Raw genomic sequence first — 26,046 nt, 5'->3', positions numbered from 1 at the left:
ATAAATGACTTATTATACACCATGCAATAATATATTTTTTTTTACAGTTACATTTATTTGTAAAAGTATGAAACAAATATACTGTATCAAAAATAAATATTTATATTTCTCGAAGATATCTAAATGAAAAAACTAGAAAAATGTCACACACAATTTTAAAATGTGTTAAGATATTTTAATATGATTTTTTTCGTGAAATAAAAACCGTTTTAAATATATACATTTATTATTAAATTAAAGTTGTGTTCAAATCATTAAAAATATTATTCATAGCCAAAGTTGTTTAATTTATTAAAAATTATTTAAGTAATAGAACGACTTGTTTATATACTATGTTTATTTACAATAGACAAATTTAAGGATTTTGAATTCTTGAGATGAAAATATATCTTTTGTATTCTACTATAATAATTCCTCTGGTTTCAAACATAATTATGTTTACAAAACACGCATGGTAGTACAAATTTAATTTAAAATGTTAATGTATAATACAGTTTGGTAAGCATCTAAATTTAAAAATTGATTGCGATGATCAATCGTCAAAAAATAACTATGATTGTACTTTGATGACATGTTTTGTTAAACAGCAGCAGCATACCATCCATGTAAGCATTTAGGAACTGGTGACTGAGTGATAAAAATAGCTCGCCCTATCTCTGTCCAACTCTTTGCATCCAATACTATTACTCCAGCTTTGTGTGTACACTCCGATCCACCCCAAATGATTGATGACAAAATTACACCATCGTCTTCGTCCTGTATAAATAGGTGAGTCAAATACAGTTAATGATTTTTACTTATCGATATATATTGCATAATGTACATTTATTTTTGCATAGTGTCATTATTAGTCTGCAGGTTTTCCTCATATAAGATAACTATTGTCTATTACTATACAATTGAAGACGTTAGACGACTTGTTAGAGCACTATTGGTTTTATCTCTCTACGCACAACACGCCAACACTGCAAATTTACATTTAGTAGAACGACCTTGTATTGTTGATTTTAGTATTATGGAGTGAATTGACACATTATAAAATTCAAAGTTAAGAACATGTTGGCTTCCTTACAATATTTCAATTTTTATGCGAATTATGTCTATGTGTAAAATGTTACAAGTTAAATATGCTTACCTATAGCTTTAAAATTGAAATACCGTAAATAGGCCAGTGTAAGAACCCGTATAATATTCTAGACTCTAAGTTTCATCACAGGTCAATTTACACTATTACTTAGACTACATAAGGCTGGTTTTACTTAATACAAATTTACTATATTGCGCGTAGGCCAGTTATCCAGAAAGATAAGACAAATAGTGCGCTGATATCCTCTAAATACAATAATTTAATTGGAGACTAAAATATATATAGACTAATTCTGGTCATGTAGCATTTAAAAAATCTGTAAATCGCCACTTAAACATGATTTAGTGGCCATTAGCTGTTAAATTTAGCGAACTATTTAATTAATTAATTTTTTATTTATTATTGAATACTAATTGACTATACAAATTAATAATTCGATTTTTGATAGTATAATTCATACTTACTTCAGCGTCCGGCGAAGAAACAAAAATTGGTTCACTTGGATATACGTTCTTTTCGCACCATGTTTTGCAAGTTTTATTGTACGTGTCCACTTTAATGAGCTAATTAAAAAAAAAGATGATATAATTATATATAATAACAATGTTTCTAGGTATATTATTGATTGTGATTCTCTTTATTGGAATATTTTTGAGTTACATATCATAAGTAAACATTATATATAATACGAATATCATATTTTATAACTTCGCATACCTATGTGATATCTGGTGTATAATTTTTTTTTTGTTCCTTATAAATTATCGTATTATTAACTAGAATTATTTCAACCATGGAGCAACAATAATTACCGTCCCAGGGTTTTTAGCATCAACATCCGATGATATTGCATAAAAAAATCTGTATTTTGTTCCAATTTTTAAGTCATTAATCCTAGGTGTTTCACAACCTAAATCACATAGCTTTTCGGGGCTGACATACGGGTGCTCGTTCACGATATCGCCACTTATAGGATTACGGTTAACTGGCAACACAAATCTCAAAGGCCTGCTGCGAAACATGGCTGCATAATCTGGGTTTTTATTGAGATTCTGAAATAACAGTCTATTAAGCTGGTTTAATAATATTAAGATTTTGTGTGTATAATTAGACATATGCTATAAAAATATACGAATAAAGAAGAATTGTCTACTATTTAAAAACTACGGGTAAAGTAAATTAAATTATTTTTTATTCAAATACATAGTAGCAATATGTGATACAAAGGTATAATTTCAGATGATAACAATATTGTAATAATTAATTATTATCTATAATATGTATAACTATGACGTGTGTGACTGTATAGTATGTAACCAGGCTTCAAAAGGGTACTGGTACTTAACATGTTTGAATACACACCCAGTGAGAGGAGGAAATATAACTAAAAGTCAAAGGAGCATAGATGGAAGTTTACCGACTTTAACTATTCATATAACATATAATCCAATACACAACACGATTTAAATAAATATAATTAAATTATTAATCTTACAAATTTTACTTATGTTAAAAAATTACTTGTAATGCTTCGACGAACATGCAGTCAATCATGGAAGGATCTCGGTAACAACAAATATCGATTACTACGTTATCGTCTTCTTCATACTGGTTTATTATATGTAGATAAAAGAACGCATCCGATTTAAATGTCTTCACCGTTTTGCCATCAGATCGCGAAATCAAGTAAATTAGAGTCTGTACAACACATGAAAAGAGTTACATATTTTAGACTAATTTTATTATACATTTATACCAATCTATCATAAAAATATTATTTATCTTTATATAAAATAATATAATATATTTGCTTTTTTATAATTTTCATCAATTATTATTTATTATGCGTAAAACATAGAGCATAAAGAGCGTTTCCCGGAGGTTTTAAAATCCTATAGGTAATATGAAAAAAACAAAATCGCTACAAACACCGAGAAATACTTACAGGGCAGTCTTGAAACCATTTTAGTGCACTGTACATTGGATCTCCTTTGAATCTGTTAATCATGGCGGTTGACAATGAAATACTTAGAGGTTGTTCGACTACGATGAAATAATGCTCCGTTATGCCGAAAGAATGCATATACCCAGGGTGCAGAGGCCAACGACACTTAATGGTAGCCACGATGCACATTCGCCCAAACATTTCGTCCGTCGAATACTGGTATCCACTTTCTTGGCAAACACAAAAACAATTTATCCAATAAAACTTATGTTTATGTACCTACCGAAAATTGTGTACACATATGCCATTTTAAACAGTATTATTATTAATTTATATGCAAGTCTTTAAGTCTTTAATTTAATTTTATACTTTGTTCGATAAGTATAAACGCTTGTTCTAAGACAAATTAGACAAATATGTACAGTGTATATTTATTTAGTAATAGTTTAGTACAGTTCATCATCATATCAATCATAAATCTTTATCAATTCACATCGTATGCTTAGTATGCAGTATGCACATAAATAAGAAAAGAATAATATATACGAGTATTGATGAAAATATTGATTGATTCTTATTTTCCACCAAAATACATCTATTCCATTAATACGAATATACGATGTATAATATATTTTTTTTTACTTTTAAAATAATGATAGATTTAGAGAAAACTTTTAAAAGCAATTATAAAAGTAAAAGCCGTATAAATTACGTTCCTCTATTTAGCTAATAAAATATAAATACTTGGAAAAAAAGAAACAAATTAAACAAATTAACACAACTTTTTGAGTTCATTCTTTTATTTTTAACTCAATTATTAAAGGTCATCATTTTCTTATTTTAGATCATAAAATTTGTTTTGGCGGAAACGTGAAATCGATTAATATCTATAATTCAATGGAAATGGGTGAGATACACTTTTTAGTGATCACTGATCATCATTAGAAGGTATTGTTTTTTGAAATATTCTGGGGCCCTACCTGAATCAACCCGAGGAAATTTAACCACGCAATAATGAGGTCCATCAATTTTTGGAACAGTCGCTAAATTGAAAACCGCACCATCGGCTGCCATATGTGGGTGAGCAGTATGGTGAACAATACCAGTCATCCGAGCTATATCTATCTAATCGAAAAAAATGTAAGTCTGTTATAATGTAGATGTCAGCGAACTAATTGTTCTTTTAAAATCTAAATTGCAATCAGCAGAACCAATCTATGACATTGTTATAGTTTTAACATTTTTAAATATTATAATGAATTTACCTATTATCAAACTTAAAGTTAAGATATTATCTGTATTTGTTCAATAAGATTTTTTAACAATATTTCAAATTTCACGCTAGTTATGAATGTCTGAAATATCACAATTTAAAAATGCTTGCAAAAAACTATTATCATTAATAAGCCAACGTATAAACACACAATATAATGTTCTTAATTTTATAATCTTTTGTTAAAGCTTACAACACAAGGTTAGTTCTGCTGAATGAAAATTTTTTATGTATTCGCGTGATGGGGAAAAGATAGAGTATATAGTGCGCTGACTTCCACTTAATATTAATTATATGTAATAATATACCTACCACTACTATCTATACTAACGCAAACATAACAATTTTATGTTTATAAATTTGTTCAACCATGAAACGTGCTTAAATGTTAGAAAGAGAAATAACAATCATATCACTAAATATATTTTTACATTTTTATCATAATTATAGTATTACAACATTTTATTTGTAATTTGTTCAATAATACCATTTCACACTTACATATGCATATTATACCATAATAATGTATGATCGTATTTTACATGTGTACCTATGCAAAAGATTAAATTCCAATTTAAATTAAAACAATAGTTAAGAGTTTTATAAGATTTTCGTTAGTATTACAATAGATTAACATAATATGTATATAAAAAAAAAATACTTATGTTCAAATGAAATATTATAGTTCAATATTTAATTTATGATGAAATTTCCAATATGCATATACGTACTTACCAATCGTGTTTAATCTTAAACTAATATAATAAAAACAATTTAAAATAATGATTAAATAGTAAGGAAATGTTATAAGATTTTATTTAAAATAAGAAAAAATTAAACATATTTTTGTTATATCAATAATCTATGCGCTTATTAGGTAAAAGTTTAGTATTATTTTAATGTTTATATTTACAGTATTAAGTGTTTCAAGAGTTGTAGGATTAATTTTGATCATTATTGGATTCTCGGTAAATGCATAATATTCATCGCCGATTGGGTAAATAGATATCATCGCATTATCTGACTGATCGTCTCCCCATTTAAATACATTAGACACCCTAAAATAAAAGTATTTATTTATTCAGTTGAATGAATTTTTATAGAAAAATATAACTTTATTAAATTTAAACTAAAATCTTAGATATCAATTCCATTCTTGAAACGACACTCATACAGACTTACTATTAATACAAAATAAAGTAAATATAAATATAAAAAAAAAATTAAATAACAATAATAATGTAAAGTTGAAATATATTTTGTATATATCAATTTATTATATTGTATATATTTCGGTGTTCAGTTTATAATTCGAAATCACAATAATTATAAGCTTCAAAAAATTTTATTCATAAAGATTGCTTCTAATGCAACTATTATTACAAGGTATTATGATATATCATATATGTTATATATACTACTATACCTAACACCCGTTCATAAAAAAAGAAATTCGTATTAGGTCTAGGTTTAATTTTTAAAAATTCAAAAAAGTTTGGTTGGTAATAATCATCAAAATGTTGAATAAGCCGTGACATAGTCGGGACTTCAAGAGTGCCCGCAGAGAATTGATTATTATTGCCGTATGTGACGCTTTTTTAATTGTGGACTTGTGGACATATTATTATAACTATAAATAGTTATATGTTAAATGAGTATATACCATCTTTTGGAGTTGTGTGCTTCTATTCATTTTTTATTGCACTTATTGACACCGAAGTATATTAGTTAATATAATTGTTTATTTTTCCTTGTTGAATTTGTTTTTCTTATTTAATTGTACACAGTATTTTTTTCCTGATAGCCAAGATTTATTTAGTAAATAATAGATAATTGAAAAATGTTTGATTCTAGTTATTCAAAAATGTAATAAACCTACAATAATATTAAATATTTTGATATTAAAATGTTTAATGAACATTAAATATTTTATATTAATAATAATATTTTTTCAACTTTTCACTTATCCACACCGACTTTTTTTATCTAGCAACACTTAGACCAAATTTTCATGATTAATACATAACCTGTTTAGATTTGACATTTATATTAATATTATTTAATGATAGCTGATAATAAATTATTATCTATTATTGTTTACACGTGCATGTTTAAAACTTAACAACTATAAATGCACTTTTGCCCTTACTAGCTATACGCCTATACTTATCTTTATCAAAATAAAATAATTATAAATTATTATTCAAGCAACAATGAAACATCTGAATAATAAATTAAAATTTCAATATTATATATTTTATTCATCTCGTTTCCTAGAATGTTCAAACCAATTTAAAAAAATCCTTTTATTTACAATATAATATAATTACTACTTATATGAAACTATTTACTACTATAATAACTTTGGAGCTTTCTACAATAAGAATTATATAGTATTGATTAGTTTATGATTTATATTTTTAGTGTTAACTTTGCATTTATCAGTGTTTTAATTTTTTTTAACAAAAAACAACTAAATTTTTTTTTCAAAATATTAAACGATCAAGAAAATGTAGTTGAAGTAACTAGTAATTAATGTACTTACTATTTTATATTTGTAAATAATTCATAAGAATTATAGCATCAGTGGAGTATACTATGTTATAAGTAAATACGTATTAATTAAATTTGTCTATTTTAATTTTTAAAATACTAAAAGACAAAAATATAATTTGAACATTGACAAATAGGTTTGGTGTACTTATATTCAATGTATATTCAGTGTAGCTTCAGTGTATAACACTGTATTTATGCTTGATAGTACGTACCTGTGAAAAATTGTTTTACAAGGATCAGGACATGCTCTGGTTCCAAATTCGGTAATAACAATTCTTTGGGCTGCTTTATTTTGTTTATATGTATTTGATTCCAAAAATCTACATTGATATGAAACTGCTCCATTTTTGAATGCAAACCTATTATAATAGTTTTTGCATTATAATTCATGCAAACATATAGTTTACAAATATTATGTATTACGCTTTTTAAGAATTCATCATTATTGTTTTTACCTGTGTAGTAAAGCAGAGCTGTCAAATATATGTTTAAATTCATAATTTCCCACCTGTATACTTCCTGGACCGTTTCGTAGCAGCGATCCCGATAACCATTCTGGTATCTTACCTAGGTATAGTAATAATGTCATTGTAAATTGATACTTAAAATGTTTGAAAATTAAAACCGGAGCATTATGTGAATTGTTTAATAACTAATTGACCTACACATAAATTGAATTTTCTTTGTCGTTCGATGCAACGGAGCAGCAAAATACTAATTTAATAGGTATTTAAACGCTACTTGTCTTACCTTCGATTTTCCCTTGGACGGGAGTCGGGATGTCATGCGTACAGTTTCTTAACCAGATCGATGTATCACAATTGGGATATAATTCTTGACCAGCATTCAACCTTTTCACTAACACGTCTCTGTTTTCGTCCAATCCTTGAAACATACTGTCGATTCCAGCAGTTTTTCTGCTCGCAACCGGTGCAGTCTCTTTCCAATTATTCGCGACGCGCCACAAACCCTTAGTCAACCAAAATCGACATTTTTTATACCGGTCAATAGTTGACTTAACTTTAGAGGTCAATATTGTTTTTAATAAGTATTTCTTTTTCGAAAAATACTGAGCTGTTTTTTTCATCGTTAAATGTACGCGTTACACTAAATGTGTGCCTATAGGTACTAGATTATTATTATTTCGACATAATTATTATATCACCGCCGCATGTTACGGAAAACACGTGTAATTGGATACAAATATATGATTTTATGGCTTCCTGAATATATATAATAAGTACTATATAACCGATATAATGTTAACTAAACACATTTAATGTACTTACCATATTAGCCTTTATTTACAGTATAGATATACATACCTTCATGTATTTAATAAGATATTATATTATGATAAAACGATTACACTAGTCTACCATAATATTTTTCATACTGTTATTCGTAATTGTTTGTACATTTTACTAAAACTATAATAGAAAAATTGTTAAAAATATGATATCTCTATTTTAAAAGATTACAAAACTATACTTACATCTTAACCATGTAGGACATAGGTATAATAAGTTGACCAAACTCTATAGGTCTAACCACGCGACGTCGGTGAATTATTATGCGCCGTTCCGTTTAAATGGGTGGTCGGTAAAGTAGACAGGAACCTATTACGGGTATAATATACAAATCGATTATATAGCTTATTACGTAACTTACAAAAAACTAAAGCAAAACTGTACAAAATAGAGGATTTTTATACAGAAATAATAAACTCATCTATATATATAATATTAAATATACTTATATTACATAGGTTAATATATTATAATAAATGTGCAGTACGCCAGTACATCTAAATAATTTAAGTATTTTTGAGTGTGCTTACAGACTGTACTTACAGATACATAAATTGTTTATGCCTATCATTTATGGAATGACAATATAAATTACTTATTTTTCTAATAAGAACTATAACTACTTTATTCCTATACATTATTTTTTTTAAAAATGTTTTACATAAAACTCGGAATTTAAAAAAGTTCTTCTTGAATTATTAAATTGTATGCTTTTTAAGATAATCCTTAATTATAGTTGTAATTCATATATCATAAAATACATTTTATATTTAGATTAGATATCTAGTACGTGTTATAAATAAAGTACATTTTAATAACTCAGAAAGTACTCGATCAATTTTTGTTCTAGATAAATCAATATTTTCAAAAAATTTCAATTGCTTAAGATTTGCATTAAAAAGATTTATTTTATTTGTAAAAAGATAAGTTGCTATCATAACAAGACACTATCATTAAAAAAGTAAAAAATCTAAATAAATGAAAATTTGGTTTAAATACACTCTCTCTTTTTTTTAACTCTTGTGTGGAAATCTTATGAGAAATCTTATTTTATATTGTCAAACTTTAGGTATTAATAAAATTTAATAATTTTTGAATTTTCACAATGATGACAAACTTTGCCAAAATTTAAAATTCGAACACTCATAAAAAATAATTATTACAAATAATAATATTATACTATGTATTAACAAAACTTAAAAGAAACCTTATATTATCTAGTACTACATTTTCAGTTTTACTTTCAAAAAAAATTGCATCATAATAATTAAAAAAAAAATTTTTATGAAGAAAATTCCAAATGCTCGTGAATAAAAAAAATGAACAAGTATAATGTATATATTTAATATTTTAAAAATTATGATATTTATAAACTGGTATTATAAATATTTTGTGCAAATGTCAATAGTCTCTATAGGTATACGGTTATTTAGAATCACAACAAAAACACAAATTGGATATTGTCAAAAACTGATTTTGTGCGAATAGTCTTGAGATAATTTTACTTCTGATTCCCATTCTTTTATAGAACTAACTAAATTAAATTTTTGCCAAGAAACTTCCTTCAAAATTTTAATATTTAATGCAATTTAAGTTTTAATAATTTATTATTAAACATAATTTCATATTTACGAAATCACGTGAAATATAATTCTTAATTATTTTATTGTGTATAATTATATTAGGTACATAGAAATGTGATAGTTAACAAATAATAAGAATTATAATAATAATATAATAGGTAATATGAGATTATAAAAACATGAATTAGTCAGTTAACAACTTTAATAAATATGGAGGTGGAACAGTTTTTAGAAAACAACACAATTTATCGTAGATAATTTTTTTTATCGCTTCAAATAATGTGTATTTATACGGAAGTATACCAACATTTTACTCACAGTTTTTACAAAGAGTGATCATAGTATTATTTCTAAGATATTTTTTTTTATAAAGTTATTAATTTATATTTAACATCATGAACATAAAGATGAAATTTGTAAGTAATTTATTATATCGTTAAGTGCCTAATAATAATAGTTATAAGTTGTTAGTTCTAAAAATTAATAATATTTAATAATACCTTTTTATATTTTATCTGTTTGTTAAAATATGTTATTCAATTCAATAATTTATTTATATTATTTTTTTACTGTAATATATTTTTATTATTGAATTCATCGGATATACAATTGACACTTAAGTTTTAAAAATAAAATAATACATAGGCAGGATATTTTTCGTGTGGTGTACTGAATAGTTTTAATAGGGAAACTCTTTCTAGACTTACTATAATACATACAGCCTTCCAGATTTTTACTTAAAATTCAAGTTTTTTCTAATATATGTACCTATATTGCATATTATTTATACTTGTACGTTATATATTTTAACTGTGAATTGTGATTAGTATAATATTCGTAAATTAATCAAAAATGTTAAGTACGTAGAATTGTCAATCGTTTGAGCAGCACAAAAAGGTTTAATTTGGTGATTTTATAAAAATCAGAAGGTTTAATAGGTAAAAATATTCAAGTCGACTGATAAAAATTGTTTTCTTTTTAAATCTATACAAAATTAATTTTAATCATAATGATATCTACATCCGAGTTCCGCCCCGAGAATCTTATTTTTTTGTACCAATTTCTCGCCTTTTAAAAAAAAGTACACATCAATTACGTTCCAATTAAAAAAAAGATAATAAATAATTTGTATATATTATATTGTTGTTATAAAATGCATACAAAAAATATAGATATTCATAATATTAGTGCAACTTCTTAATTTAATCGTAATTATATATAAAATAATACAGAATTTAATAAATATTAAATAGTTAAAGCCAAACTAACATTATATTAACTTTATTTCTAAATAATATGATATTGTTAAATTCGATTGTGGACATTATTAAATTATATATTTTATTTACCTATATAGTATAAACAGTGGCGTAACTGAGGGCCCGCAACCTCCGCGTTGCGGGGGGGGCCCATGGTAATTTGGGGCCTTTGGTTATAGCCAGTTATAGGTTATATTTGGTATAACAATATATTAGGGGCCCATTTTTAATATTTTTTATTTTTGCGGGGGGGTCAAATTTTTTTTGTTACGCCACTGAGCATAATATAAAAAGACATACAAAATGAACTGTACTGAAATCACTAAATGTTTAATACAGGACTATATTAGTATATCTATTAAAAAAAATCTCGAGATGGAACTAGTTTGTATTTAAATTAAATTTTTATGTATGGGATGGAACTCAGATGCAGTATGATCGGACCTAATATTTATCAAATTATACTTTTAAAAAGATTAAAACATACTCGTATAACCATCGGTAGGAACTGATTACAATATACGTATTATTAGGTACCTACTTATATATTAATAATCGAATGATAATTAACAAAACAAATGCTGCTTTTATTATTAATATTTAAATAGTATTTATAGGTTAGACCTCAAAGTAAATTTGAAACTTATATATTTTGTTTAGGTGATTTTTTTGGTGACAATTATTACGTTACAACAATGTTTTGGTGCCCACTGTCATCACGAAGGTAAAGAAAATCATCAAGAGGGTGATGGTGCAGATCATACTGGCCACAACCACGAAGGTCACACGAGCCACGAAGGAGGTGACCATACAGGCCATAACCACGAAGGAATTGATCACTCAGGACACGACCATACAACAGGTGATCACACTGGCCATAACCATGAAGGACACCAACACCCTAAATAATTATTTAGCTAAGCACACAAATGTATACGATATGAAAATCAAATACTAAATTAATATTTCATTATATAATTATCACATTTTTCGATATATATTTTTATTATACTATATTATTTTCATATAATAACTAATATTGTACAACATTATGAAATAAATTTAAGAGTACTCAACTTTTTATTTATTTAATTCATCTTGTAGCACAAAATGTCAAATTTCAACTAATGATAATATTGATTAATATTTAATTATGTATTAGATTATGGGATACCTACAATATTAAAGGTCAAACTAAATGAAAGCAATTTGATTTTGAATGAGTCAATAAAAATTGTATGTCCGCATTAAAACACGAGTACAATATAATATAATATATAATATATATTATATATACATATTATACTTATGCATAATGACTACCTTAGTACCTATATATTTAGACTATTAAGGTGTGTAAATGTTGTAAAAGTTAAAACATTCTGACAACAATGTATTGATAATAAAATAATATATTTTATGCCTACTGCAGTTCGAAATTCAGTTACATATATTATACTCAAGAGTCAAGTATCGAGATGAAAATACTTATTTTAATTTGTGCGTGCATCGCGTAAATGTTGTTTCATTTATTATAAAACATATTTATCGAATGTGGCAAGAAATGTGACCTTATAATGTATCGAAGATTAGTACATATAATGATTACTAGGTCAATCGTTATTTAGGTGTATACAGCTAGTACCCTGTACAAAGGAAGCCGGTAGTAGGTATAGCCGGTATAGGTAATCACAATGTTCATGTCTGACCTTACAATCTTAAGTTGAAAACGAAAACGAAATAAAATGTTTTTAACATCTAATCATAATATTAAATTCTAAGAATCATGATTTGTTTAGGAAACAAACTTATGTGTAAATACTTTACAGCAGGTTACACACGAGGTTCCATGTAATATGTAAGCATTTAGTAATATAACAAATGCAAGGTATATTATATTCAAGGTTGGGCATTAACGAGTTAAAAACTTCAAAAGTTAAAGTTAGGTTAATTAAATATGTATGAGTTACTTTTCTGTATTTTTTTTTTTTTTTTAAGTAACTAGTTTTTCTTCAAATATATTATTTAATTACTATAATTAGTTAATTAATTTTGCCATTATACGCGTGACCAATTTTTTTTTTTGATACATTATTTTATGATTCTGAGCAGATAGCGACGAATACGAATGTGTTGATTTTATAATGATGTGTGTTTTTATATTTATTTTGGTATCTGAAGATATTTTTTCTAGTCAAACAAATACACTGATCATGAACGTCAAGTGAAGTTCCTGGTAGAAAATTGAAGTTAGTTGATACTTTTTAGGTCAAAATTACAAATTTTCAGTATTTTAAAAAATAATTGGAAAAAAAGGGAAAGTATGGTTAAATTAAATACTAAAAATTTATAAATGTTCGTATTTTTAGTTTTTACTGATCATTTAAAAAAAAGTACTGAGAAGTGAGAGTTAAAGAAAATTTAATTCGATCTCCTAAAAGTACCATCTACATTTAATTTTCTCTAAGTAACCTCTATAAAAGTTGATGATCAAAATATTTTTTCTAAAATGTATGTTATCACACAATAAAACATAAAATATAACACTCATTATTGTAAAATTTCATTGTTCCTCTCGGTATCTTAAATACAAACATTGTCAAAGTTTTAGTATTATTATTAAAATGATTGTTCAGAAACTTTGGTACTTTGATTACCTACCAAGAATCTAATCCTTCTTTGCTCAAAATCGTTTTTAATCGTATACAATAATTTATTATTAAATCATATAAAATAATTGAATAAAAAAAAATTTTTAAAACACAATGATATCATTTTAAAACCAATACGTTCATCACTTTACTCAGATAAATTAATATAAATCATTAAAATTATAAAAGATTGGGTTCACATCTACATGACAGGTTTGTACATGCAGCACTACGGTGTCAAGATAAAAAAAAAATCATGTGCTTTAGTGCTTTACATAAATTACTTTTTTACGTTTTATTGTTTACTCTTATTGACTATAAATAATTTTAATTAAAAAATTACTGGGAACCATAAAGAAATTGTCTAATTTTATTTATTTTATATAAATATAAATGTAACAATAAATATATAATTCAATACATACATAGTGTATTAGTTATAAGTATTTTAAATATAGATATTAGATGATGAGCAGAGTAAATATTAAGTGATATCAAAGTTATAGTATACCGAAAAATGTTGGTTTACTACTCTGCTAAATGTTTAATGCTTCAGCTATAAACTTATAAAGTTAAAGCTAATGAATAACTCGTTTGAAACTTAATTTTTTGTATTTATTTTTTTTATTTTATATATTATATTAAAATACTCAAAATATTATTTTGTTTAGGAATATAAAATGACAAATATAATATATCGTCATTCAAAACTAATAAAAAAAGTATAGGTATTTAAAAACATGACAGTAAAAATTGTAAAAAATATAAAATTTGATTTTTAAATGAAATCATATTAAATAAAATAATTAAAAAACAAATATTAATAAAACTTCAATAATAACCTGTATATTGTAATAATGTAATGTAACATAATGCATAGAATACTTGAATATTATAAAATCAATAATAATATTTTTAATATAATATCAAAAGAGCGATAACACTAGGATTTAATTACGGTAGAAGATAAGAAATCCACTACCTACCTAATTATTACACCAATTAGAGTCTTACTACTAACTTACTAACTTATAAGTAATAATATTATTTATTAGTGAATTAGCGACGTAATAGTAAAAAGCCAGTAGCATATAAAAATAATTAGTTATCAGTTATCGCTTATCGTGTGGTTAATAAAAATAAGAATGTGAATTCAATAAAACGATTATTATACGTATAGCATTTATCTTGAAAATATACAAATAAATAATAATGATTTATTTGAGTATATGACAAAACAATAATTGTTATAAACATATAAATAAAAATTACCGAAAATTATGTCTAACTTTACGTCTGAGGCTCAAATAACACAAATAATGATTTGAAGAAAAAACATAACCTAAACAGAATAAAATAATCAGATGATCTTGTTTATTTCGACACAGAATAATTGTGTATTAATAAACTAATTTAAAATCGATGATAATTGATAAATCATCACAATCGAGAAATTAAAAGATGTTGAGGTTTCTCCAAAATGATTATTATGTCTAACGTTTATAAACTATCCGAATTCTTTTTTACACCTACGTACGATAATATACGAAGACGGAACGCATTCAAGTAAAATTGCTGTTTTACAGTTTTCGAGTTATGTTAAAGCAAATAAAATTTATTTTTCAAATAAATATAACATAAGTTTTTCCTTTCATCAATAGTTATCTTCTTTTAAGGTATTTTTAAATTATATTTTACTTACTAAGTTAGTTAGACCATTAGAATATTAGATATTATAACCTAGTACCTATATTATCATTTTTTATTAAGCATAGTCTATACCAATATAATATAATATTATTTAATCATCATTCTTGTACATCTTAATTTTTAACTTTTTATGTTAGTTGTTAATTTTCTATTTTCTATCAAAAAAAAAAAAAAAAACTCAGAAAAATTGAAAATTTCAGTTGTCTATAAATAGTTTAAAAAAAGACAGAATAATTTGATAGTATAAGTAAAATTATTGTTAATATAAAAGTTTAGTGACATTTTCAAGTTTTTACTGAAATTTTTTTTTGAGTTACAACTATATAAAAAAATTGATTTTGTCAAAACCTGGTTTTGCGTGAAAATTCCCATTTTTCGTCACTTTTTTGTTGTTTTTTGAATCATTATTTCAACAAATTATGGTGTACACAAAAAAAAGAACACACATCATTGTAAAATCAATACATTTCTCACTCCATTCAGAATCTAAAATCGCACCTATCAAAAAAAATTATTTAAAATTATAATTTTAAGGATTTAACATAGTTATCGATTTTACATTTTATTATTATTTGACTTTATATTCTTATTATTAAATAATTATAAAAAATAATTAATTCAAATACTTAACTCATTTAAGTCATTATTTAGATAAATTACTATTTAAAACCCACAAAAACATTATCCACTATAATTTTTGTAATGACTATAATGAGTGATTTTACTAAAAGATTTCTCAAAACTATAAAAAAAAAAGATTTTGTAAAAATGCGTTTTGTCTATGTTGCGCATGAGCCAAAAAGAGAAGTCAAATAATGTGCTGATATCCACTTTATAGGTTTATTCTTTTTTTAATTAATAAAAAAAGAAAGTTTTTGCAATGATTGATAAACGTTTACGTCATAAGACATTTTATCTAATTCTTATACTTTTTGATTGGCTTTTAAAAACGTAAATAATAAGTTAATGGTAATAACATAGATGATATACATTTTTAAATGATATCATAATATTTTAAACCTAAGAACTGCCAATATCTTATTTAAATTATAAAAAATATTTACCATTTATGATAATTATTGTTTTATCAATCGGCCGGTAATAAATATTAGCTTAAATGCTGTTACATTTAAATTAATAATCACTTAAAATTTATACTAAGGATAATATTAATAATTATACAACCTATTTTTTCATGATAACAACTAAATGTTATGAAAAAAGATATAATAGATAACTAGTTTGAATTTTGAATACATACAGCTTTACTTAACACATTCCGGATATGATATCCGACTAATATATTTATGTATACATAGTAATCGATAGTATGTACATTAAACGTATATTATATGTATATTTATTATTTCCAATATTTGAAAATATTAATTTAAGAAATAAATGATTAACTTGAAATAATTATGATGTAACGTCTAATATATTCAGTGATAAAATATGATTGTACAATATTGTAGTCTGTTAACATTTTAAACTGACAACAAATTTAGTTAATACTTTGTAGAATAATAATAATTATTATAATTGTATAAAGAGAAAAACGGTCGTCCCGCGGGAGGGGGTATTTATTACCTTAGCTACACCACTAATGTCAACTATTTAGCACAGTATGCAGTTATTTACTTGAAATATTGTAGAAATCAAATATTATAAATTATAATTTATAATATACACATCAAGGCGAAGGAAATGGAAACATCTGCGGCATGGAAAATTAAGTATAGAAAATCGGATATAGCCTTGACTATAAGAAATGCGTACATAGAATATACAGAGAGAGGACGCGTGTACATTTCTTTATGTTTTTTTACGTAGACAGGTGGACATTGCAGGGGGTTGGCCAAGTTCTGTAATAAGATGTTGTACAAAAGGATAAATGTTCCGTAGCTGCAGTCGCCATTTTTCAAAAGAACAATATATAGTAAACTATACATTATTATGTAGAATAGAAGAGTATACATGTTAATATTATTAGGTTGGTGTATATTTTTTATAAATGATAATTCACGTTTTAAACATAAACGGAAATCCATTAAAATTTTGGTTGAAGAAAGGTTAGGTAATACTTTTAAGTTTTAACATACATGTAAGACGTGAAGCCACGGGCCCTACACCCCCTAACCGTGTATAAAAGCTAATATAATTTAGTATTCTATTTTACTTATTATTTAATTTCCTAAATAGTCACAAATGAATATTTTAATAATTAATTATTAACAATATATTTTTTTTACATATATTGTAATTTTAACTGTTAAAATAGCTCCTTAAATATTGTTGTAAGATTATTACGCCTTATTATTTTAGAATACTATATTATTAAATTTTCCAATAATATCATCATTATTAAATATCAATAATTTTTAACAATTATTTTTCTATGTTGAACTTTAGGTTAGAACGATTATGAAGTGTTAAAGTTCTCAGCTATATGTTTGTATATACATTTCAATTCTCGTTAACTATACAAATTAATATCACAAGTTACATAATAATTGTTAATTATCAATCATAAACTAAACTATTATATAAAATGTAAAAAACATTTAGGAGGCTTATATAATATTAAATTTAAGGGCTTAGCCCATCAAGCCCCAAGCTCTCTCCCATTTATGCCAATTCAATGATACATTTTTATTTAAAAACTAATTATTCACCGTGTATTTTAAGTAGGTTTAACAGTAAGTTACAGTAATTAATCAATTACTTAATCAATTTATTTAAATCAATAGATATTATTAATTTTAGTTTACTTATGTATCTATAAGTATAATATTATATCATATGAGTAGTATTACATAATTAAACCAAAAATCATATTTATAACTTCAGAACGTTGTCAGTGTGAGGATGTCACACCCACATGTGTTGTCTCCGTTTTAGACACGTATACGACATAGACAAAACGCGTTCATGAAGTCTGAGTAGAACCATAGAACACTCGGTCAATTTTTGTTCTAGAGTAAAATAATATATAGTTATCTAATATAAAATTGAATTGTGACAATATTTCTGAGGGCAAAACAATGAGTTTTTTCCATTATTCCCAATATAACGTTCATTATATCATTTAAAAATAACGAAAGTACCAACATTTTTAAATGACCTTTAACTTTACAAAATTTAAATTTTTTTTAAAAAAACTCAACGTGTTTCCCTCCAAAATATCTTAACTAATAAAATCTTGTTTATAAAGGGATTTATAATAAAAGATTATACAAATAATTAATCACAAAATCGTGAAAACTATTAGAATATAATCTTCGTTCATAAACAATACTATTATAGTATTGTATAATCAAAATTAATTTATATAAATAATATAAGTGTATAATACATTTATAGTATTTCTATTTAGTATTTTCTGAATATTTTCAGTTTTATTTCGCAACGATAATAAAATGCCTGCATAGGAGATTCTACGGGCTTCTTGTACCTGAAATTTCTGTCTCCATGAACGATTTATTTGTGAAATTTATAAAAATATACATATATTTTATTTGTATGAAAAATAATAATATTAAAAATTAAAATACATAATACTACACGTTTTTGACATTTTTGTAATTAGTCTTCATGATTGATACGTGATTAGATTTCATATTTTTGTTATCATTTCAGGAGAGCAATATCCCATAGATCCCTTTTGATAAGGTGACATTTTTGTAAAATACTCGTTCGATAAATGATAAGTGATGTAATTGTACCTATACAGAAATCAATATAGTTGTAGGCAGGTAGCAGTTAGTCATGAATTCATTAAGAGGTTAAAAAAAAATTAAAACGAGCTGGTAAGTTTAAGAAGAAATGGATCTTCCTCTCTCTTGGTACCCTGCATGTATAGAACGCCAGAGTAGTAATATTATTCACAGATAGCATCGTCGGTACGAACAACAACAAAAAAATTCCTTGTATTGGGAATAATATGTATTATATATTGTACTATATAGAACTTTTAATTAAGGACTCTATATAGTATATATATTATATATATATATATATATGTGCTGTAACCGAGGAAATAGTTAGGTGCTGTCTATGAATGCACGATTTCATAACTAATTACTAATTTACAGTTTTGACTATAGACCTATTAACTTAGTTTTGATTCCAAAAAATACCTATAGAAAAAAATTGCACGCACTGTATCGGTTTATTTAGCAATGTATTATAAATTTATAATTTTGTAAACATCAAACTATTTTACCAAGTTTATCAAAATATTTGGTAGAAACACTAATTTTTGTTTTAAATTGTGATATTCTTGTCACCTAAAATGAAAGAAATTTCCAGTGTTTACATTGCATAAAATAGATGAAATTGTTATTGCACAAATAAAAATAATATTGAATTCTCTTATTGTAACTATAGTCTATTGTGACGAGTTCCTATTTAGATGACGTTTTAATATATTTTATATTTTTTTAACTGATTAAATATATAAATAATTTATTTTATATTTAAAAATGTATACATTTTTATGTAATTATAAAATGTGTTGTTTTTATTTTGTAGTTTATCTAATGTGTTTTATTTTTGGATTTGATAAAATAAAGGTCTACTTTTAGCATTTAGAAGATTAATCATGATTGATAATGAAAGGACACCAGATGTAACATAAATTTTATCTTATATAAAATTCTCATATACTTTTTAATAACTTACTAGTTTCCGCGCACACATTTACATAATACAATCAGTATAAAATTACTTAAAAAAAATTGCCTATATTGAACTCCTTAAAAAGGGTCGGCCACACAACCCGTGATTTATCCATGAAAATGGTTTTGCATGGACAAACAAACTTACGGAGACAGTATTTAAAGTAGATTTACCAATTTTACTCAATAATCAATATTGAATAAACCTACTTTAAGTATATCAATATAAAATAAAAAAATTACAGAGGTTAATTTAGCTATGATGTAGTGTTTTTAGATTATTTTGTTATTATTATTTTATTTTTTTTAAATGATCCAAATCATTCATTCTTAATATTAACTTATTTTTTTATAATTATTCTCATTTGTTTATTACATATAAATATTTTTAACACCATTGGTTTGTAGTTTCTAATCTTGTATTACATCTTTAATTGCTTAAACTAAATTATACAATTTATTTTATTTTATAAATAATACAATTTTTTTTATAGAGTCTTTGTTGGTAACCAATGCGTTGTGAAGGTGCTTGGTACATCAAATTTTCGTCGTGTCTTGCGTATCTCTGAATACTGTGATATAATTACATAAATTACATATTATAGTGAGTACTGATCACGATTAAAGGTATATCTTTAATCGTGGTATTGATACATAATATAAAAAGAAAAAAGCAGCGATGATAAAGATAAAGCTCTCTTTTATGCTGTGAAAATTGATAAATCTAACACTCGTGAGTTGCAAAACTGTTTTTCTATATAATCTAATTTCAATGCAATAATAATAATTATTAATACTGTACAAGATCATATTTTATAAGTACATATTATTTAAGATTTTAAACTTTAATTTTTCTCAAAATATTATTAAAATTGCCCACATCAAGCCCCTTAATACGTTATGTATCCGGTGTTATTCTCTCAATGTTATATTATTCTTAAATATTTTCCAAGTATAAAAGTGAATAGACAATAAAAATATCTGAATATTTGTTTGTTAGTTTCTCTCATAAAATTTAAAATCAATTCAAATTAATTTTGAACTGACTATGTTTAACTTGAATAATAATTTTAATTTCTAATATTATACATTGCATTATTTTGAATAAAATCTCAATTTATAGTTTACAAACATTAAAAACAATACTTATCTACTAACACATCATTATCATATCAGTTGAGTTTTAATCTTATAATCTATATAACCTGTATTATATAAGTACCTATACCTATTGGTTATTACTATACATTATTATTTATTAGATACAATACTTATATATATTGAGTAAACTAGAGCATAGAACCTAACCACAAGAACACCACTAGCCTACACAATGCATCAACCAAGAGAAGTTTTTTGGTATAACTAAAAATTTAAAAATTAATACCCATAATAATTGAAATTGTGACTAAATGTTTTTTTTATAATTTTCTGCACATAGTAAAATTTTTCAAAACTTCCTATATAAATATAATCTTTTTAAGCTATTTATAGACATTTGAAACATATTTCATTTTTATTTAGTTCTATTTTTTTTTATAAATTATAATAGAAAAATTATTCTGGAGCAAAATGATTGAAAATTTAATACAAGTTTTCTTATAATTCATAAGTGATTCATTAACCAATTAAAAAATATCGGAAATATACTCATACTAAGTCATACCCAATATTTTTTTTTAAGCATTTAAATTTAGAGTTTGACAAAAGTCGTAAAATTTAATTTAATTTTCAAATTATTTTAAAAATCATAATTTTCTTTTGATATCTTAAAAAAAAAATGAATACAAAATTCTCTTAGGTTTAATCAAAACAAATGGTTTACCAGAAATTCATATAAATTTTTAATAAACATTTGAGATCTAAATTTTTAATTGTTAGTAAGTAAAATACTAAAATATTTGCTTTTCCTCGAATGGTTTTGATATTTTGTTAGGTATTATTCAAAACTAAATAACCGCTTGATCGTATAGATGATTGAAAATGTCATCAAATGTTTGTATGATTATTTTCTTTAAAAAATAATATTTTTTAAATATTTTGATTCTCTTTTAGTTAATTATTTACTTTTGGTCAATTTTTGTAATTCCTATACACAAAATATAATTTTCTAAATTTTAAATTAACAATTTTGTGAAGTCCAACCTCTCAGAATTTTAACCATAATTGCGCCATTTACTGTAATAGCCAATAGGTATATATAATGACGACGGGTCATTAAAAAAATTTTACAAATAAAAACCTATACGAAGTACTATAAGTACTATAGTATTATTATACTTAGTATACTTAAAACAACTAGAATGAGAGAATATTATATTTTACAGAATAAAAACGTGCATTGGCTCTGTATATAAATCTAATAATATTATAACTTACTAGTATATGGTCTGGATTTTTGAGTTAAAATAGTTGAAATATAATCTGATTACGTGTCTCTAAAAATATAAGCAAATATGCTGCTTATATTCTCTTAAAAGTGAGAAAAATATTTTTTTTCATGTAAAAATAATCAATGAACATGAAAATATGCTCAGTATGCAAATACATATTTTGTTTTTTAACAAAAAGATTCACTTATGCAGTCGTGCATTAATACATTTTTGTTTAAAAAGTTACTAATTATAATATGAAATGAAAATCTAATAAAATAACTGTAAAAATGAATACAAATGTATTACAATATAAAAGAAAAATTATTATAAAAAAAAATGAAATTCTCAAAATAATAATTTAAATTTAAAATGTATAAGTATTTTTTTCTCACAATAAATTTTAAAAATATTTCAAGATGCTTATGCTATTAATATAAAGTTGATGTTAATAGAATTCTCAAATGTACAAAAAAAATATTTTCTTCTAATTCTAAACTCTGTTGAATGAATCGTCCACATTTTTTATTCTTAAAATATTATTGCTAAGAATTCAGTACCTATAGGTAACTTCCTAATAATATGTAAAAACCTAAAAATCCAACCCTAGTCATAATAGTATAACATAATACCTACATCCCACACTATAGTTCACAATAATAATAATAATAATAATAATATGACGACATGACTATGCATCGTTACACAAACGCGGCGCTTGCGCAGGGCCGGCTGGCAACCGGTACGGCGGATTGCGGCGCGTGCTATCAGCTGTTTCGACACCCGACGATGTCGCGTTCTGTAGTTCTGCTACGTTCAGTATACAGTAATCAGTAGTCTTGTTGCCGTCGTTTCGTGCGCACGCTTTGGCTTGACTTCGATCGCTCTTCTCGGACGGTGTCTTTAAATAAATAGTATATTATTTTGTAAAACACGACAGCTACTTAGACCCGTTAAAATCTGTAGTGACAATAAGTGCTACCGCTACGTATAGTAAGACTTAACCGTGTCTGCGTACCTAATATCCGTATTGTTTTCGTGTCGAATGTGTTTACGTTTACTGTGTTTTTTTCAAAAACCTTTCGAAAGCTGATAACAACATTGCGGAAACGACGACGATAAGTCGTCTAGTGGTGTAGATCTCATCGGTCAATCGAACGATTTCGAAACTATCACACCGGTGTCTACTACTATCGCACACGATGAACCTGATGTGCACCGAGTCACAGACGGCCTCCGAAGACAGGTGTTTCGCCGAGGACCGGACTATTTTCCGGGATGAGCGGGCTGTTAAGAAGTTGTTGGAGACCGAGTCACAGTACGTGCCCGGGTGTGATTACATGGCACACTCCCATTCCAATTTGCAACCATTCATGAGAAGGGTGGTGGCCACGTGGATGTTGGACGTGAGTTTATTATCGTCATCATTAAACATTAAATACGTGTACTGCGCGGTCGGTGGGAGTTTATCGTCATCTAAATTCACCGAGGAATGCGTAAATTTGTCCGGTGATGATAAGTCGCCCGTCACGAGTCGTAGTATTATAAAACTGCTGATTGTTGCACCAGCTGAGTGACCTTTTTTTCTCCGTCCTTCTCAATTTTTTTCCTTCTGGTACACGGTATTTCGTCTGATACAAAAACTGGTTCGTGATGTATTTTTTTCCTACCGATATCATGGATTTCCATATTACAACTGCTAGGTACCTAGATTAGAAACTAAATAGAATTAATGCTAAATAATTGATGCTCGTCCAGCGTCCTCTGTGTCTCGAGTTGGAAAAATGTCTGGGTATAAAAATTGTTCAAACTACCTAATTAAATAGTAGATGTAATAAATATAGGTATATAACATTATATTATTTACATGCCCGTGTTTTGCAACCGAGAAATGGGGAAAAGATAATAATTATTATTTTTCAATGATACAAGTTTCTTATCTAATGTAGGTAGTAGGTAGGTATAATTTAAGTCCATGAATTAATATAATATGACGAGTTGCATCTCAACCCCCCCCCCCCTCTATACCGGGTCATATCATTTTCCTAGGTTTAAAAAACAAAAATTGCCCAATTCAATTTTGTTTTATAAAAAAAATTTAAATTCTATGGTATCATAGTTTATACATAACATATAGTTACTTAAAAAATATGTTATATCACTCCCTTCCTTTCAAAATCTAAAATCCTCTACTATAGCATATTAGCATGTGTGAACAACAGAATTGAAAAACGTTTATTTCAAGTCGCGTAATGTATACAATTTTGATTTTTGGTTTCCGATCGGCTCGCGACGCTGAATCCTTGAAATTAAGACGACTTAGTGTTTTCGACATTTATTGTCTGTCCGCCAACGATAAAATATGTGCAGCAATGCAGCATAAATAATATTATTATTATTATTATGACAAGTTCGTGGCAAAAACAATATTACATAGGTACTCAGTGATATAATAATAATGATAAAAACTTGCGTATATATTTTGTATCTATATATATATATATTAAGTAGTATATTATACTATAGATACGTAGGTACACGTGAACTGCGCTTAGTTTAAATGCGGTCACTTGGTAGAAACTGATGCATTATTTATGCCGTAATAACCATAATAAATATGCTCATGGTTTTGGTGAGGAGTTGGGGGTAAACAGAGTACCACGCAAGTACGCATACCTATAATATATGCATATTATATAATATATGTATTTGAGTATACAGAGTGATTCACCGTCAACTTATTATGACGGCATTTTTTAAGTACCTATTTTTATATAAGAATCACATTTTCAAATATTTCGATTTATTATACCATTAAAAATGTATCCTGTTGTGGTAGCAAATTCTTTTTTAAACAATATCTAGCCTTTTTTACTGTTAATTTTCAGCTGATAATTTTTAGAAAATTTTGATTTATCTAAACCAAAATTTAAACTATTAACTATTAACAAGTATCTTTAAAATATTTAAGTACTCTTTAAAGATAGTAATTCTTAAGAATGATTTTACAAAAATATGAAAGAAATGTAAAATAGTAGTTATAAAACTACTTGTTCGAAACACGATTTTCAAAATGTACCTACATCCCTGTTAATAATATACAAGAAATAGGGTAATTCGCTTTTGAAAGTAACAAATTTGTTTAGTTTAAATAGTACTAACAATCCAACTATTTTAAAAATATGATACCTAAGTGAGTTAGATGTCTAAAGATCATAATTTGAAGACATTGATTATTAAAGAAAAGAAATGAACGTTCTTGATGAATCGTTCTGTATCTGTTAACATTGTTAACTGCGTAGTAATATTGTACCTGTATGGCTATTATATATTATGAGTACATAGGTAATATTATGTTTTGTCGGGCTGGAGATTTATTATCACATAATCTAATTTTTGACCGTGATATTTCATCATTCCCAATGGAAAAAAATATAGATGTAATTTCATTTTTAAATGTTTCAGTTTTTTCGAATAGGTATGTTAATTTGACTTTTTTTATGAAAACTGCAGCAATTTAACACCTTAACTTAATTCTGAGGCAAAATAATAAAAAAAAATGTTGTCCTAGAATATAACGGTTAACAAAGGCTAGGTTATTAGGTAATTAGTTGTAATGTT

The 26,046-nt window shown here is 25.6% G+C and overlaps 3 protein-coding genes across 4 annotated transcripts in view; 2 read left to right on the top strand and 1 right to left on the bottom strand.

The window, feature by feature from the left end:
* Positions 1–319: 319 nt before the first annotated feature.
* On the bottom strand, positions 320–16,086 carry LOC114124246 (carotenoid isomerooxygenase). 2 transcript variants are annotated; one of them, XM_027987436.2, is made up of 14 exons: positions 16,006–16,086; positions 15,723–15,872; positions 8,357–8,480; positions 8,187–8,291; positions 7,612–7,831; positions 7,317–7,428; positions 7,074–7,220; positions 5,219–5,363; positions 4,013–4,157; positions 3,033–3,262; positions 2,609–2,785; positions 1,900–2,139; positions 1,552–1,650; positions 320–756 (listed from the first exon to the last, which is right to left on the bottom strand). In XM_027987436.2, the coding sequence occupies exons 4-14, from the start codon at positions 8,190–8,192 to the stop codon at positions 580–582; spliced, it is 1,698 nt and encodes a 565-aa protein (XP_027843237.2). In that variant the 5' UTR covers positions 8,193–8,291; positions 8,357–8,480; positions 15,723–15,872; positions 16,006–16,086; the 3' UTR covers positions 320–579. The 2 variants fall into 2 exon arrangements, with proteins under 2 accessions (XP_027843237.2, XP_027843236.2); XM_027987435.2 differs by lacking the exons at positions 8,187–8,291; positions 8,357–8,480; positions 15,723–15,872; positions 16,006–16,086 and having other exon boundaries at positions 7,612–8,165.
* LOC114124249 (urease accessory protein UreE-like) lies at positions 10,012–12,089 on the top strand. Its single transcript, XM_027987438.2, has 2 exons — positions 10,012–10,170; positions 11,674–12,089. Exons 1-2 carry the CDS (start codon positions 10,150–10,152, stop codon positions 11,920–11,922), a joined length of 270 nt encoding a protein of 89 aa, XP_027843239.1. The 5' UTR covers positions 10,012–10,149; the 3' UTR covers positions 11,923–12,089.
* Positions 16,087–23,247: 7,161 nt separating the features above from the next.
* Positions 23,248–26,046, top strand: part of LOC114124236 (G1/S-specific cyclin-D2-like) — a 42,160-nt gene continuing 39,361 nt past the window's right edge. The window contains exon 1 of the mRNA XM_050208367.1: positions 23,248–23,831. Within this exon, the coding sequence (XP_050064324.1) occupies positions 23,628–23,831 (204 nt within the window). The 5' untranslated portion in view covers positions 23,248–23,627. The remainder of the gene's footprint in view (positions 23,832–26,046) is intronic.

This window comes from Aphis gossypii, chromosome 1 (assembly GCF_020184175.1).
Source record: "Aphis gossypii isolate Hap1 chromosome 1, ASM2018417v2, whole genome shotgun sequence".
NCBI lineage: Eukaryota > Metazoa > Arthropoda > Insecta > Hemiptera > Aphididae > Aphis > Aphis gossypii.
This window is presented reverse-complemented; position numbering and strand designations above follow the sequence as displayed.